The 16,880-nt window shown below is 44.4% G+C and overlaps 1 protein-coding gene and 1 non-coding gene across 2 annotated transcripts in view; both read left to right on the top strand.

The window, feature by feature from the left end:
- Chd8 (chromodomain helicase DNA binding protein 8) overlaps positions 1-16,880 on the top strand; it is a 70,877-nt gene that overhangs the window by 49,542 nt on the left and 4,455 nt on the right. The window contains exons 18-35 of the mRNA XM_051143051.1: positions 9-204; positions 988-1,155; positions 1,681-1,860; positions 1,993-2,103; positions 5,315-5,511; positions 5,719-5,918; positions 6,023-6,179; positions 6,254-6,343; positions 6,866-6,969; positions 8,749-8,878; positions 11,020-11,095; positions 11,784-11,838; positions 12,007-12,214; positions 13,748-13,956; positions 14,049-14,765; positions 14,963-15,114; positions 15,267-15,569; positions 16,611-16,730. Coding sequence (XP_050999008.1) covers positions 9-204; positions 988-1,155; positions 1,681-1,860; positions 1,993-2,103; positions 5,315-5,511; positions 5,719-5,918; positions 6,023-6,179; positions 6,254-6,343; positions 6,866-6,969; positions 8,749-8,878; positions 11,020-11,095; positions 11,784-11,838; positions 12,007-12,214; positions 13,748-13,956; positions 14,049-14,765; positions 14,963-15,114; positions 15,267-15,569; positions 16,611-16,730 — 3,373 coding nt within the window. The remainder of the gene's footprint in view (positions 1-8; positions 205-987; positions 1,156-1,680; positions 1,861-1,992; positions 2,104-5,314; positions 5,512-5,718; positions 5,919-6,022; positions 6,180-6,253; positions 6,344-6,865; positions 6,970-8,748; positions 8,879-11,019; positions 11,096-11,783; positions 11,839-12,006; positions 12,215-13,747; positions 13,957-14,048; positions 14,766-14,962; positions 15,115-15,266; positions 15,570-16,610; positions 16,731-16,880) is intronic.
- Positions 9,408-9,517, top strand: LOC127187256 (small nucleolar RNA U6-53/MBII-28). Its single transcript, XR_007830419.1, has one exon. It is a non-coding gene; the product is annotated as a small nucleolar RNA U6-53/MBII-28 (small nucleolar RNA).

Genomic DNA, 16,880 nt, shown 5'->3' with positions numbered 1-16,880 from the left:
TTCGCCAGGTACTTATATGAACGTATTGATGGGCGAGTTAGAGGCAACCTTCGACAAGCCGCTATCGACCGCTTTAGCAAACCTGACTCAGATCGCTTTGTCTTCTTGCTATGCACCCGTGCTGGTGGACTTGGTATTAATCTTACAGCTGCTGATACCTGTATTATCTTTGATTCAGACTGGAATCCACAGAATGACCTGCAGGTAAAGGAAATTATTTTCATGCAGACTGCCTGCCTAATCCAAAAGGTTTTTAATAAGATCAGGATCTCTATGAAAGACCCTTCTTTCAAAGAAGAGGAAGTTGTTTATCTCGGGGTGGCAGCTAGGCCAAGAGGCAGCTAACATTCTACAAGAACCTATGACGGTGGGGTGGCATATGCCTTGGGCAGATCTCTGAATTTGAGACCAGCCTAGACTACAGAGCATGTTCTAGGACTGCCAGGGCCACACAGAGAAGCCCTGTCTTGGAAAAACAAACAAACAAACAAACAAAGAAATAGAAGGAAGAAAGGAAGGAAGGAAAACCTAAAAACCTAATACTAAATGTTGCAGGCCTTAGAGTCTGCAGTTTTGGTTCCAGCTGCTCACTTGTGCTGCTGGGGCACAAAAGCAATAGTGGGCAACATGTGGACAGATGGGTCTGTGCTTGAATGAAATTTCACTTATAGAAAAAAAAGTACAGCTGGGTGAGGCGGCCACATCTCTAATCTCAGCACTTGGGGAGATAGAGGCAGGTGGATCTCTGAGTTTGAGGCCAGACTGGACTACAAAGTAAGTTCAGGACAGTCAGGGCTACACAGAGAAACCTTGTCTCCAAAGACCAAAAAAGGAAGGAAGGAAGGACAGACAGACACCCAAACTATTTTGCTGACCCCGTTCTACAAGATGGGCCAGAAACTTCTTTTTGAAATTAACTTTTGGTTTTGAGTTGATGTGAAGAATTAAGACTTAATATTATGTATCCTTTGTTGTCTTTTTATCCAGGCTCAAGCACGTTGTCATCGAATTGGACAGAGCAAAGCTGTAAAAGTGTACCGGCTGATCACTCGCAATTCCTATGAGAGAGAGATGTTTGATAAAGCTAGCCTCAAGTTGGGGCTGGATAAGGCTGTGCTTCAGTCCATGAGTGGGCGGGACGGCAACATTACTGGAGTGAGTCTGTAGATAAGTTTGTGGTGGGTCATACAATAGAAGGAGATTGAGAGCAAATACTTAAGATGATTACTGTGTGTGTGTGTGTGTGTGTGTGTGTGTGTGTGTGTGTGTGTGTCAGAGGACAACTTCATGGAGTCAGCTCTCCTTCTACTGTTACATGAGTCCTGGAAACTGAGTTCAGGTCACCAGGCTCTCGCCGCAAGCAGCTTTATCTGAGGAAGCATCTTGACTGCCCAAATGCGGTTTGCACAGGATGTGATTATGTGATTACCTTGTTTATAGTATCAATTTAGATTTGTTTGTTTGTTTTATTTTTTGAGACAGGGTTTCTCTGTGTAGCCTTGGCTGTTCTAGACTCACTTTGTAGACCACGCTGGCCTCTAACTTACAGAGATCCGCCTGCCTCTGCCTCCCGAGTGCTGAAACTAAAGATGTGCGCCACATACTCAGCCTGATGATTATTTCTTAGAGTCAAGACTTTATTCTTATTGTATGATTTTATCTTTGTCTTGGTTTTTGCAGATTCAGCAGTTCTCCAAGAAAGAGATCGAAGATCTGTTAAGAAAAGGTGCATATGCAGCCATCATGGAGGAGGACGATGAGGGTTCTAAGTTCTGTGAAGAGGACATAGACCAGATCTTGCTGAGACGAACAACAACCATCACTATTGAGTCTGAAGGGAAAGGCTCAACCTTTGCAAAGGCACGTTCTGTGTGGGCAGACCTAGATGGACACAGCAGCCTCCAGGATTTAAATGTTTTTAAATACTTGCCAATTTCCCTTTATGCATTAAAGCATTGTAGTTAACTTTATTCTGAATTTGTTTCTCTCTAGGCAAGCTTTGTTGCTTCTGAAAATAGGACAGATATTTCCCTGGATGACCCAAACTTTTGGCAAAAATGGGCCAAAAAGGCAGACCTAGACATGGATCTGTTGAACAGCAAGGTGAGCTTACCTTTCCTTTGAGCGAAGAACTGTAGAAGGCAAAGCCCTTGCTTGCGCTCTTTAGCAGTTCTAGCTCTTTAATGCTAATTGAAGCTCATGCTGGAATATTATATACAAAAGTTTTGGAGACTTTGTCTAGGATACCCTCTAAAAATACTTAGATGTTATCCAGGCAGTGGTGGCACATGCCTGCCTTTAATCCTAGGAGGCAGAGTGAGTTTGAGGCCATCCTGGTCTTCAGAGAGAGAGAGTTCCAGGATAGCCAAGGCTATACACAGAAAAACTCCGTCTCCAAAAACAAACAAACAAACCTCAGATGTTGTCTTAGTCACTGTTCTATGGCTTTGAAGAGGGACACCATGACCACAACAGCTTTTATAAAGGAAAGCGTTTAATTATCGCTCACTTACAGTTTCAGAGCTTTAGTCTGTTACCTGTCAGAAGCATGGTGGTATACAGGCAGACATGATAGCAGCAAAAAGAAGACACTTGGCCTGGCTTGAACTTTGAAACCCAGAAGCCCACCCCAAGGGGCACACTTCCTGATCCTTGTAATATTGCCATTCCCTGTGACCAAGCATTCGAATCTATGAACCTGTGTTGGCCATTCTTATTTAAAGATTTATTTAATCCATTAATTTATTTCTTATGTACACAGTGCTCTGCCTGCGTGTACACCTGAATGTCAGAAGAGGGCATCAGATCACATTGTAGATGGTTGTGAGCCACCATGTTGTTGCTGGGAATTGAACTCAGGACCTCTGGATGAACAGTCAGTGCTCTTAACCTCTGAGCCATCTCTCCAGCTCCTGGCTATTCTTATTCAAACCATCACGGGTGTCTAAGTTTTTCTTCCTGAGCCTTGTAGATTATTTTACATGCCCTAAAAATCTGAGTACTTTCATGTCTTAATTAGGGTTTCCATTGCTGTGAAGAGACACCATGACCACAGCAACTCTTATAAAGAGCACATTTAATTGGGGCTGGCTTACAGTTCACAGGTTAGCCCATTATCATCATTGCGAAGGAGCATGACATCATGCAGGGAGATGTGATACTGGAGGAGCCAGTATCTTGATCCACAGGCTGCAGGAGACTGGATGTGTTTCACACTGGGCTTAGTGTGCACATTTAAGACCTCAAAGTCCCACCTCCACAGTGACACACTTCCTCTAACAAAGCCACACTTCCTAATAGTGCCACTGCCTATGGTCAAACACTCAAACACATGAATCTATGGGGCTAAACCTATTCAAACCACCACATTCCACTACCTGGCCCCCATAATCTTATAGCTATAACAATGCAAAAATGCGTTTAGTCTAACTTCAAATGTTCCCACAATCTGTCACAGTCCCAACAATGTTTAAGATTCTGAGATTCATGTAATCTCTTAACTGTAATCCCCTATAAAGTCAAAATTATAAAGCAGGTCCCAAACTTCCAAGATACCATGTCACAGGAAATTCGTTACTGGTCCAAAGTGTAGAGAAGGGAGCATAGTGAGGAATATTGGACCAAAAATTGGCTTGGCACAGTCGGGTGTGGTGGTGCACACCTGTAATCCCAGCACGTGGGAGGCAGAGGCAGGTGGATCTCTGTGAGTTCGAGGCCAGCCTGGTCTACAGAGTGAGTCCAGGACAGCCAAGGCTACACAGAGAGGCCCCTGTCTCAAAGAACAGCCAACCAAGGAACAACAAAAAACTCTAAACTCTGCATCTTCATGTTTAATGTCAAAGCATTCTTCAGATCTTCAACTCCTGTCAGCTTTGTTGACTGCCATAACACTTCTCTCTCTTGGGCTGTTTCATTTCCTGTTAGCAGCTTTTCCTGGCATGAGACGCCATCTCTAGCGTCATGGGGTCTCCAAGGCAATTCAGGCTTTACCTCACAGGTTCATGCAGTGGGCTCCCTGGGCCTCCATGCCGGGACACCTTGCCACACACCTGGCCTCAGCAACTTGACTTAGTTGCAGAGGGAGATTTCTTGACGCTCTAGCCAGAACCGCGTGACCGATGCTGCCGAGTTCTACTGCTTTCTGGGGCTGGAACATGCCCCCTTGTTCAGTTAATGTCTTTACCAGCTTTCTGTTTTCCATATCTTTTTTCACTGCCCAAGCTTGGCTGTTCTGGAACTTGGCTCTGTAGACCAGACTGACCTTGAACTCAGAGATCTGCATGCCTCTGTGTCCTGATTGCTAGGATTAAAGATGTGTACCAAACCTAAGTTTTTCTTTAATTTCTTTTCACAAGAAATTTAGCTGGGTAGAATTTTGCTCTGAGGTCACCATACCCTTAATCCCAGTCAATATCCTTGAACACAGGATTTAGCGCTGTTCCACTTCCTAGTGCTCACTTAATCCTTGAATCATACAGTTTTGTATTTTATCTAGCACAACTTACTTCTTTTCTTTTCATAAGACTGAACCACAGGTCAGAGTCTATGCTAGGCTGTGTTGATTTGCCAGTGCATTTCATCTAAGTCTCTTCATTTTAGCCTCAGGCATTGTCTTTAGACAAGGGTGAAAAGCAGTCATATTCTTTAAAATATCACAAGAACGCTATTTGACCAACATACTAAAATTCTTATCCTCTGAAACCTCTTGAGCAGGTCCCGTAGCTCAGCTCACTCCTGGCACCACTGTCTCCTGTGGTCCTACTAGTTTGGTCCATTACACAGTGCTTAAAGCATTCCACTGATTTTCTAGTCCCAGGTCCCCAGGTCCACATTTCTCCAAATGAAAGCATAGTCAAGCTTATCACAGCAGTACCCCAGTCCTCGGCACAAACTTGTCTTAGGGTTTTGTGACTGTGACGAAACACCATGACAAAAAACAAGTTGGGGCAGAACTCAAGCAGGGCCGGAACCTGCAGCTATGGAGGGTGCTGCTTACTGGCTTGGTTGCCATGGCTTGCTAAGCCTGATTTCTTATAGAATCCAGCACTGCAACCCCAGGGATGGCACCACCCACAATGGCCTGTGCCCTCCTCTCTCAGTCACTAATTGAGAAAATACCTTACACCTTGATCTCATGAAGGCATTTTCTAAACTGTGAGGGTGTTTCCTCTCTCATGTCTCTAACTTTAGGTTGACACACAAAACCAGCCAGTTTATTTCATAGCTTATATTTGAGATTCTGTCAGTCCATAACTGTCTTTACTCTTCTCCTGTGAGCATATCATAAGAGGTCTGTCTCCTGCTCTCTGCATAGAATAACTTGGTGATTGACACACCTCGAGTTCGGAAGCAGACTCGACACTTCAGCACTCTGAAAGATGACGACCTGGTTGAGTTTTCTGATTTGGAAAGTGAAGATGATGAGCGGCCACGCTCCCGAAGACACGACCGCCACCACACCTATGGGCGCACTGACTGTTTTCGGGTGGAAAAACATCTCCTGGTATATGGGTAAGAATGCAACTTGCCATGAGCAATACGGCATCTCTGTTGCCTTTCAGATTTGAGTCCAAGAAGCATTACAGAAACACTTGACTTTTGAGGGAGTTTCTGTTTGTCCTCCACTTTTGGGGAGATGGCAACTCTGGGAGCCAAGATAATATCTCTGAATTTGATTTTCCCAAAACTGTTTAGTTGTTATCTTTCCTGTTTTGTTAGTTGGGGACGTTGGCGAGATATTTTGTCTCATGGACGCTTTAAGCGACGAATGACTGAAAGAGACGTGGAGACAATATGCCGCGCCATCCTCGTATACTGTCTTCTGCACTACCGTGGGGATGAAAATATCAAAAGCTTCATTTGGGACTTGATTAGCCCTGCTGAAAATGGCAAGACAAAAGAACTGCAGAATCATTCAGGTAATTATCAACTCCCACCTTTTCATCTTTCTACAGGGTGTCTAGTCCTTTTCAGGTGTCAGGGTTTTTCTCAATCCAAGTCTTCGCTGTCCCCACTTTGCCAGGTCTGTCTATCCCTGTGCCCCGTGGGCGTAAAGGGAAAAAGGTGAAGTCACAAAGTACTTTCGACATTCATAAGGCAGACTGGATCCGCAAGTACAACCCTGACACTCTGTTCCAAGATGAGAGTTACAAGAAGCACTTGAAACATCAGTGTAACAAGTAAGAATGCTATTCAGACGGTTCTCAGGAAGGCTTGCTACACTGTTGCTAACTGTCTCTGTCCCTTCCTTCAGGGTACTGTTGAGAGTCCGGATGCTGTACTACCTGAGGCAGGAAGTTATTGGAGATCAAGCAGAGAAGGTGTTAGGGGGTGCCATAGCCAGGTGAAGTTTCTTTGTTTAACATCTGTATTGTCTATCTGTCTATCTCTTCGATCTCCCATCTATCTATCTATCTATCTATCTATTTATCGATTGATCTTTTATTTTGTGTTGTGGGGAGCACAGGGACATGCCACAGTATGAATGTGGCACTCAGATTAAGTTGCCAGGGTAAGCTCTCTCCTGTGTGGGTTGCTGGGCCTGGTAGCAAGCTCCTTTACCTACTGAGCCATCTCGCCAGCTTCGCTTTTTATTTATTCTTTATTTTATTTTATTTCCTTTCTTACTCCAGGAATGACTGGTTTGCTTACTTCTTTCTATACTGTCTTTGAGATAAATTGATCTTTTTTTTTTTTTTTTTTTTTTTTTTTTTAATTAAAAATCTTCTCTACTGGGCACAAGTTCATGGGAGTATGGTAGAAGTATAAGCATTTAAAGTCATGGATAAAGCAAGCGACCTTTAATAATCTTTTGAAGGATTATCACTTCTGTTTCTAACATTGCTTTACTGACTTACACATTTAGTGAGATTGACATATGGTTCCCAGTAGTGGATCAGCTGGAGGTTCCAACAACATGGTGGGACAATGAGGCTGACAAATCCCTGCTCATTGGCGTCTTCAAGCACGGTAGGTGCCTCTGCCATGCTGCTTTTGTATTGAAGATGTGTCCCAAGAGATAATATGTGTGACAAAGTGTTGGTGGCAAGAAGCTAGTTCTTAAATCTCTGTAGCAAACTAGTTAGTTATATAATGTAATGTTTATGGCATTCCAGATGGACAGTTAAATCAAAGGCAGGAGGGCATTGTCCTCTCACCACAGTTTCTGTAATGCTGCCTCCCTGTGTATTAAAGGACCTACATTAAGATCTACAAGGCAGAAGTATGTCAAGTTCTGTTGACAAGCATAGTTAATTTCAATGACTTCCCTTGTGGCATGCTCGAGTGGTCTCTGTATCCACTGCCTCCGTTGTTTAAGGGTTAGTTGTTTGAGGTAGCAGTGAGAACTTACTGATTTCTTGTTTTGTGATGTTTTCCGAGACAGGGTTTCTTTGGGTGGCCCTGGCTGACCTGGACTCATTTTATAGACCACGCTGGCCTTGAACTCACAGCGATCTGCCTGCCTCTGCCTCCTGAGTGCTAGGATTAAAGGCGTGCACTACCATGCCTGGCTCTTACTGATTTCTTTCTTTTTTCTTTCTTTCTTTCTTTTTTTTTCTTCTTCTTCTTCTTTTCTTCTGGTTTTGTGGTTTTGTTTTAAGGTTTATTTATTTATTTTTATGTATACAATGTTTTGCCTGCATGTATACCTACACACTAGAAGAGGGCACCAGATCTCATTGTAGATGGTTGTAAGCCACCATGTGGTTGCTGGGAATTGAACTCAGGACCTTTGGAAGAGCAGGCAGTTCTTTTAGCCTCTGAGCCATCTCTCCAGCCCTCTTACTGATTTCTTAATAGCTTTTGTCTGATAAGAAATTTCAGCCGGGCATGGTGGCATACGCCTTTAATCCCAGCACGAAGGAGGCAGAGGCAGACGGATCACTGAGTTCGAGGCCAGCCTGGTCTACAGATGATGTATTGGACTGTTTTGGGTTCTTTTAAACACATAGTTCTTCTGTTTACTTCCAAAAGTAAAGATAATTAATTTATATATTCTTGAGAAATTGGACAAGAAAAGTTGTGAACAAGCCAGGCATGGTGGTGTACACCTTTAATCCCAGCACTTGGGATGCAGAGACAGGCGGCTCTCATGTGTTCCAGGCTACACAAAGAGACCCTATGTGAAAAGAAAGAAAGAAAGAAAGAAAAGTGAGCATTTGATTACTAGTAAGACACAGAAGTTTAGAAGAGTTTAATATAAGTATGCACTAAGAATTTCTTTACAGGGCTGGAGTGATGTCTCCCAGGTTGAGAGCACTAGCTGCTCTTCCAAAGGTCCTGAGTTCAATTTCCAGCAACCACACGGTGGCTCATAACCATCTACACTTGGATCTGATGTCCTCTTCTGGCCTTGCAAGTGTACATGCAGGCAGAGCACTGTATATATAATAATAGATAAATCTTTTAAAAATAAAGGAGAGAGAGAGAATTTCTTTACTTTGAGCTGTGTTTCTTGTCCTTTGTTTGCAAATTGTAACAAAATCCATAAATTAGAAGGCTAATTCATGTGAAGCAAATGGCTGTATACACCCGACACCTTAAGATGAGATATGAGTTATTGATTAAATTACTGTCTACCACTAGACGAAAACCATTGAAATTATAAATACGGTAGTATTAACATTTACCCAAGATAGTTGTTCTTTTATTATGAGCAAAGAGGCACACATATTCTAATGGCTCTAACACTGTAAGCACAGACAAATGAATGTCAGTTTCTCACGTCTGTGGCCCTCCTTGCTCCAGGCTATGAGAAGTACAACACCATGCGGGCAGACCCTGCCCTGTGCTTCCTGGAAAAGGCTGGCAGGCCGGACGACAGGGCCATTGCGGCAGAACATCGAGTGTTGGATAACTTCTCTGACCTGGTAGAAGGGTGAGCACTGCTGTTCCCGTTCCTCCCCTCAGTGTCCGCTCTGCACTGCTTGGGCTGTGACTGAACGAAGTAGGGTTTCCTTTTGTTTTGCTTTACTTTTGTTTTTGTTTTTGCTTTGAGACAGGGTTTCACAGAGTTCCAGGTCAGTCTGGCTGCCTGTAACCTGCTTTGTAGACCAGGCTGAACTCAAGCTCAAAGATGCACCTGACTCTGTGTCTCAAGGTCTGGGGTTAAAGGCGTGTTCCACCATGCCCCGCCCATCACTAGGATTCTTAGTGCTGGTTTATACTCATGTGTGATAAGTGCTTACTAAAGAATAGGACTGGCAGATTGGACCAGACACTGGCCTAAGTAGATCTGCGTTATTCCCAGAAGGCTCACACAATGATCTGAGTATAGCTGTAGTAACCGGGAAGAGTTTATTGAAAAATAATAGACACCAGTTTTCATAGGTTGCAGAGCTTTAGACAGTTTTAGCCCTGACTCATCGTTTCCCCGTGGTATCTAACACATTTTATCTGGGCATGTGTCCCGATGATGAGTTGCCATGCTAATACTGAGTCACCAGGCAGGGCAGTGTTGCCCTGGTTTGGGTGCCAGTGAGTTTAACAAAACTTCTCATGTGGAGACCTGAGGGACATGATGCAATGATGAGTTTTGTTAAAGACTATCTATAAATTTCTACATGACCAAGACTGTTGATTGCCTCTTTACCAGGACCAAAAAAAGAAATGTCATTGCAAATCATTCTATCGCCCTTCTGCTCAAGGGCAAAGTACTGAAAAATAATACATTTCTTAAGCTATGAATAGGGCGTGGAGAGGTGAAGAGATGGTATCTTAGTTAGCATTTGGACCAAAAACAACTTAAGAGGAAAGGGTTTATTTCATTCATGAATGAAATAAGCTGTTCCTTATAATAGTTCATCATCAAAAGCTCTGCAAGTAGGAACTCAAACAGGGCAGGAAACTAGAGGTAGTCTACCCACGCTGAACTGGGCCCTCCCCCATCATCACTAACTTAAAAAATGTCCTATAGGCTTGCCTGCAACCAGATCTTACAGAAGCATTTTCTCAATTGAGGCTTCTCTGCTCTGATGGCTCTAGCTCATGTCTAGTTGACATAAAACTAGCCAACACAGATGGCTCAGGAGTTAGGAGCATTTTCTGCTCTTTTGGGTGACCCAGTCTTAGTTTCTAGTACTCACATGACAGCTTACAGTTTCCTATAGCTCCAGTTCTAGAAGATTGTAAATCCTTTCCGACAATGGGCGTGTACATAGTGCACAAACACGCATTCAGACACTCACACATACACATAAAATAAATCTTTAAAGGGTGGGGGGACTGGAGAGATTTTTCAGTGGTTAAGAGCACTGGCTGTTCTTCCAAAGAACCCAGGGTTCAATTCCCAGCACCCACATGGCAGCTTACAACGGTCTGTAATTCCATTCCAGGATTTCTGACACTCTCACACCAATGCATATAAAATTAGATACATTATTAGAAGAAAGCTACACAAGTCACGCAAAATGAATAAATGGTAAATAGTTGTGAAGGAGGGGAAAAGTCATTAAACAATAAAAAGAGTAAATAAAAAGGAAGTGTGGATCTAAGTATTTGACTTCCTGCTGGTTAAGACAGCATTGTATCTGTAGTCCAGATAGTCTGGAGGCTTAAAGTAGAAAGATGACATGAGCCTATCAGCTTGAGACTAGCGTGAGCAACACTTAGCAAGATTTGACCCCAGAAAATTAGTGCTGGAGAGAGATGCTCAGAGGCAAAGAGCACCGCACATGGCTGCTCACTGCCATCCGCACCTCCAGTCCTAGGCACACTAGGCATGCCTCACGGAGTTCTCAGGCATGCACAGAGTCAGGACACCCACACACATCAGTAATTATTAAAAAATGGTTAAAAGTGTTTTGTTTTTCCAAGTCAGGCAATTTTGATACAAACTTTGTCAACTTCTAGTTATTTGTTTCCTTAGTGAGGTTCTTAACATAACCACCGCTTGAAACCTGGTTCCCCATTCCTGAAAGCATAAAATTAAGGAGTAGTCTTTGCTGGATCGTCTGTTTCACCAGATCTTCTAGTGATAAAATATATTATTATTTTTTCTTTGTTTTTGTATAATTCTAGGATTGACTTTGATAAAGACTGTGAAGATCCTGAATATAAGCCCCTCCAGGGCCCCCCAAAGGACCCAGATGATGAGGTAAGGCGTTGTTTTCAGTCTGGCTTTTTCAATTAGTAAATCTTTTTATCATATCCCATTCTCTGAACCTTGAAGTAGAATATGTTAATTATACTAATATATGTGTGTATATGGAAAATACATAAATTATAAGAATGTAAACTACAAGGGCTAGGGAGATGGCCTAGTGGCTAAAAAGCACTGACTGCTCTTCCAGACGTCCCAGGGTTGATTCTCAGAACCCACGGGGTGGCTCACAACTCTCTGTAACTCCAGTTCCAGAGGGTGTGATGCCGTCTTCTGGTCTCCACAGCCACCAGCGACCCACGTGAAGCACAGACTTACATGCAGGCAAAATACCCGTACACTTAAAATAAAAATAAGTTAGTCTTAAGGGGGAAAAAAAGAATGTGAACCTATTAATGACAAGGACTGCAGTGCCATCCTAGGGCATGGTTTGTGGAGGCGGTGGGACCCACCTGACAAATCCCTCCGTCCCGGGGCCTCGGTCTTACTCAGGACTAACTGCTGAGGTTCGACTTGCTCTTTTCTTTGGTTGCTTCTAAGATTCTGTGAGAGTTCCTTTCATTAGAAATTTTTCTTATCCCTTGGTGCCCCAGAAGGACACACACCAGGCAGTGATTTCAGAGTGCCAACTTCTCCCCTTTCACTCCCCTCTCCATCCTGTGGGGTGGATCTCCTTCTCCAGGGTGACCCCTTGATGATGGCAGACGAGGAGGTCTCAGTCATTGACGGAGACGAAGGTAAATCTAGGAGAAGCGGCATGTCTTTGTACGGGTCAGGTTGGGGGTTGCTGGCTGGTGTTTTCTGTCCTGGGTTATCTCAAAGCGTCCCCCTTCATGGATTGAGACACAAGCCTCATTTCTCCTCCTCTTTCTGTACTTCCTAGTCATTCTACTCTGTTTCCACAGCCCAGGTCTCTCAACAGCCAGGGCATTTATTCTGGCCTCCAGGCTCTGCCCTAACAGCTAGGCTTCGCCGCCTAGTAACAGCCTATCAGCGCAGCTATAAAAGAGAACAACTGAAGATAGAGGCTGCGGAGCGGGGAGACCGGAGGCGCCGACGTTGTGAAGCTGCCTTTAAGCTCAAGGAAATCGCAAGGCGGGAAAAACAACAACGGTAAAGTGTAGCAGGGCTGAGCCGCAAGCTTGCTGTCAGCTACGGCCCGTGCTGGGAACGGACGGGAGGGAAGATGTGTTTGAAACTCCCTCAGAAGGGTCATCTTGTCTGCCTTCATCTCCACCTCGTACTTAAGAATTTTGCTATGGGGGGAGGGGGTTAAGAGCACTGTCTGCTCTTCTAGAGTTCAATTTCCAGCAACCACACGGTGGCTCACAGCCATCTACAGTGAGATCTGGTGCCCTCTTGTGGCCTGCAGGTGTATATGCAGATAGAGCACTCACATAAAATAAATAAAATCTTTTTTTTAGAAAAGGAATTTTGCTATTGGCTGGGGATATAGCTCAGTGGTACAGCACTTAAATCTTCCATGTACAAGGAAGGTCTTGGGCTCAGAAATTCCTATTGCTAACATTAAAATAAAACAAAAAGGCAATTTGCTTAGGTTGAACAACCAAAACGATAGGAAGATGTCCTGTGTAGATTTTATTTTATTTTATTTTTCAGTGTGTGCATGTATATGTCTATATCTGTGTGAGTGAATGCCACTTGTTTGTAGTTACTCATAGATGCCAGAAGAGGGCAATAGAGGCCCTGGCACTATCAGGGAGCCTCTCTATGTGGGTGCTGGGAATTGAACAGTGCAGAGAACTGCAGAGTAGCAAGCATTCCTGACCACTGGACCATCTCTCCAGCCCCACTTTAATTTACTTTATTTTACTTTATTTATTTTTGAGGTGGGAATATGGCCCCAGCTGGCCTGGAACTTGCTACGTAGAGCAGGCTGGCTTTGAACTCAGAGAGATCTGCCTGCCTCTACCTCCCAAGTGCTGGGATTAAACCATGCCCAGGAAAAAAAAATTTTTTTATTATACTTGTAGGAATGATTGTTTTGCCTGCACATATGTAATGTATGACATGTGTGCCTGGTACCCAACAAGGCCAGAAAGGGTTGCAGAACCCCTGGAACTGGAGTTGTGGATGGTTGTGAACCACCGTGTGAATGCTGGGAATCAAACACCAGGCCTCTGCAAAAGCAACAAGTACTCCTCACACTCAGCCATCTCTCCAGCCCCCTTTTACTTACTATTTTTATGAAGCAAAAGTAGAATCCATTAAGAAAATGATTTGGGCCAGGCGTGGTGATGCACATGTTTAATCCTAGCACTCAGGAGGCAGACGCAGGTAGATTGCTGTATGTTCAAGGCCAGCCTGATCTACAAAGTAAGTCCAGGACAGCCAAGGCTGCACAGAGAAACCTTGTCTTGAAAAAAAGGAAAAGAAGAAAAAAGAAAAGGATTTAGTATGGATGTAACACTGTGTTTGAGTGAGAAAGAGATAGACAGAGACATAATAATGAAAGGAAAGTGCGTGCACCCGTGGGTGGCCTGCACTAGATAAGGGAGAGTTGCCTCATCTGCTCATCATGCATTTGCCTGCATCATTTCCCCTGTCACTTGGTAATGCAAGTGTTCTAAACTACCCTACAAAGTCACCAGTTTCCCTGTGTTCTGATCACTTTTCCTGTCATAGATGGACAAGGCGGGAACAAACTGATTTCTATCGAGTAGTGTCCACCTTTGGTGTAGAGTGCGACCCTGACAGCATGCAGTTCCACTGGGATCGTTTCCGCACTTTTGCTCGCCTGGACAAAAAAACAGATGAAAGCCTTACCAAGTACTTCCATGGCTTTGTGGCGATGTGTCGGCAAGTGTGCCGCCTTCCGCCGGCTGCTGGCGATGGTGAGACTGTTGAGAAGCTAGGGTAAGTGGGGCTGTGTTGTTTCCAGGTCAACCTTTGGTTAATTTCTTTTTTCGCCTCTGTCTCTTGGCAGAACCCCCAGACCCTAACCTGTTCATTGAACCCATCACTGAAGAGAGAGCCTCACGGACTCTCTACCGTATTGAATTGCTTCGGCGCTTACGGGAACAAGTTTTATGCCACCCCCTTTTAGAAGATCGGCTGGCATTGTGTCAGCCTCCAGGTCTTGAATTGCCCAAATGGTGGGAACCTGTCCGTCACGATGGGGAGCTTCTTCGAGGGGCAGCCCGGCATGGGGTGAGCCAAACAGACTGCAACATCATGCAGGACCCAGACTTCTCTTTCCTGGCTGCTCGTATGAATTACATGCAGAACCATCAGGCAGGGGCATCGGCTGCATCCCTGTCCCGATGCTCCACGCCGCTGCTGCACCAGCAGTGTACCTCACGTACTGCCTCACCGTCACCCCTGCGCCCAGATGCTCCTGTTGAGAAGTTGCCTGCGGAGACTGCTGTCCAGGTCCCCAATCTGGAGAGTCTGACTTTAAAGCTAGAGAATGAGGTGGTGGCTAGGAGCCGACTCACCCCACAGGACTATGACATGCGCGTGGCCTCTTCAGATACAGCCCCTCTACCCCGAAGCCTTCCACCAGTCAAACTGGAGGATGAGGACGATTCAGACTCCGAGCTGGACTTGAGCAAGTTGTCACCATCATCCTCTTCCTCTTCGTCATCGTCCAGCTCCAGCTCCAGCACTGATGACAGTGAGGACGAGAAGGAAGAGAAGTTAAGTGAGTGCATGTACCGGGGTGCGGGCTCCTGCTCTGCTCTTCTTTCTTTTCTAAATCATCCTCTTGAGAGCAGTTTGACGTTTTATTTGACAAAATGTCAGGTTACATCTATTACTCGCCGGGCCTGCTCCACATAATACCATTCCAATTTAACATTATTCTGTCCTCTTTGCTCACACATGTTGTGTGACCTCTAGCTGCTGACCGGTCCCGCCCAAAGCTCTATGATGAAGAGAGTCTTCTGTCCCTCACTATGTCCCAAGATGGATTTCCAAATGAAGATGGAGAACAAATGACCCCTGAACTGCTGCTGCTGCAGGAAAGACAAAGAGCCTCTGAGTGGCCCAAGGTACCGATCGTCTGTTGATGGGCGTGAGAGTATTAACTAGCTCCTTTCTCCCTTTTCGTTGTGAGTGGTGTAGTAATACCAGCTGGCTGTGTAGCTGAGGACTGCACACTGTTCACACTCGAAGGATGCTGTGTTCTTTTTATGCCATTCAGGATCGTGTTCTGATCAACCGCATTGACCTCGTCTGCCAGGCTGTACTCTCAGGGAAATGGCCTTCTAACCGCCGGAGCCAGGAAATGACAACAGGAGGAATTTTGGGTCCAGGCAACCATTTATTAGACAGTCCCTCTTTGACCCCAGGGGAATATGGGGACTCTCCAGTCCCCACACCACGAAGTAGCAGTGCAGCTTCCATGGTAGAGGAAGAAGCATCCGCAGTCACCACGGCAGCGGCCCAGTTCACCAAGCTCCGCCGAGGCATGGACGAGAAGGAGTTCACAGTTCAGATCAAAGACGTAAGCTTAGCACTGAGCCTTGAGGAGTGGGGAGGAGGTGGGACCTGCTAACCAGTTAATCAGCAGGGCCTTAACACGAGGAAGGCAGAAGCAGGCAGATCACTGTGAACTCAAGGCTAGCCTGGTCTATTAGTGAGTGGAATCCTACATAGTGAGACACTGTCTCAAAAAATAAAAAACAGAAAAAGGCTTTGATCCCAGTACTCTGGAGGCAGAAGCAGGCAGATCCCTTTGTAGCCTGGTCCGCAGAGTAAGTTCCAGGACAGCCAGAGCTACACAGAGAAACAAACAAGAACACAACCAAAAAGGTACTAAACACGCTTTGTTAGTTAACTTTGAAAATTAGAGTGCACAACAATCCATTTAGGAAAAATCTTTAGAGTAAAGGAGGGATGAACCTCCTGAAAATGAAAGTAAAACAAATCATAGGTTGTTTAATTAGAAATCGTAATTTTGAGAGGGAAACTTACTAAACACAAAGCTTTTAGAAGGCTAAATTCTAGATTTTAGCCTGATTGTTTAAGTGAAAACATTGTGAAAATGCTGTTCAGATGAGACATTAAAACAAACAAAAAAGTTCCTACTAAAATTGGTTTTTAAAATTTTTTTATTTTATGTACATTGGTGTTTTGCCTACGTGTATGTCTGTGAGGTTGCTGAGAATGGTCAGCCCTGAAAAACGTACAAGCAGCACATATGCATGTAACAACAATTAATGAAAAATGAGGCCATGAATATGAAAGGGAGTGAGGAAAGTATATGGGAGAGGGGGGAAAGGGGAAATGATGTTAATATATTAAAATGTCAAAAATAAACATAATTTTACAAATGATGAAAAAAACCTATATGGGGATTGTTAGTTGAAGACATGAATTCTTTGTGAGGAAAGGGTTTTGTGTATACTTGATTTCTGTGCTGTGGTTAGACAGCCCAGCTTCTTATCACCAAGCTAGAGGATAACATTAGCCAGAGTGCTGTGGGCCTGATTCACCTCTGTAAGAATGTGTCGTGTGATGTCTTGGGTGGGTTTTGTCTTCACAGGAAGAAGGACTGAAGTTAACATTCCAGAAGCACAGACTGATGGCTAATGGTGTGATGGGAGACGGACACCCACACCCACTGTTCCATAAGAAGAAAGGGAACAGAAAAAAGCTAGTAGAGGTGAGTGGTAGGGTGCCACTTACCTCATGCTTCAATTACTGTGTGACTAGATAAGGTCTTTTTATCATCAATGATTTGTAACCAGTTGGGATTGAGGGACCAAAAGACTAAGCTTCCTCATGACCACACTGACCCTTGCCTCCCTCCCTC

This window comes from Acomys russatus, chromosome 3, assembly GCF_903995435.1.
Source record: "Acomys russatus chromosome 3, mAcoRus1.1, whole genome shotgun sequence".
NCBI lineage: Eukaryota > Metazoa > Chordata > Mammalia > Rodentia > Muridae > Acomys > Acomys russatus.
Note: the sequence above shows the minus strand (reverse complement) of the source record. Positions and strands in the feature narration are given on the sequence as shown.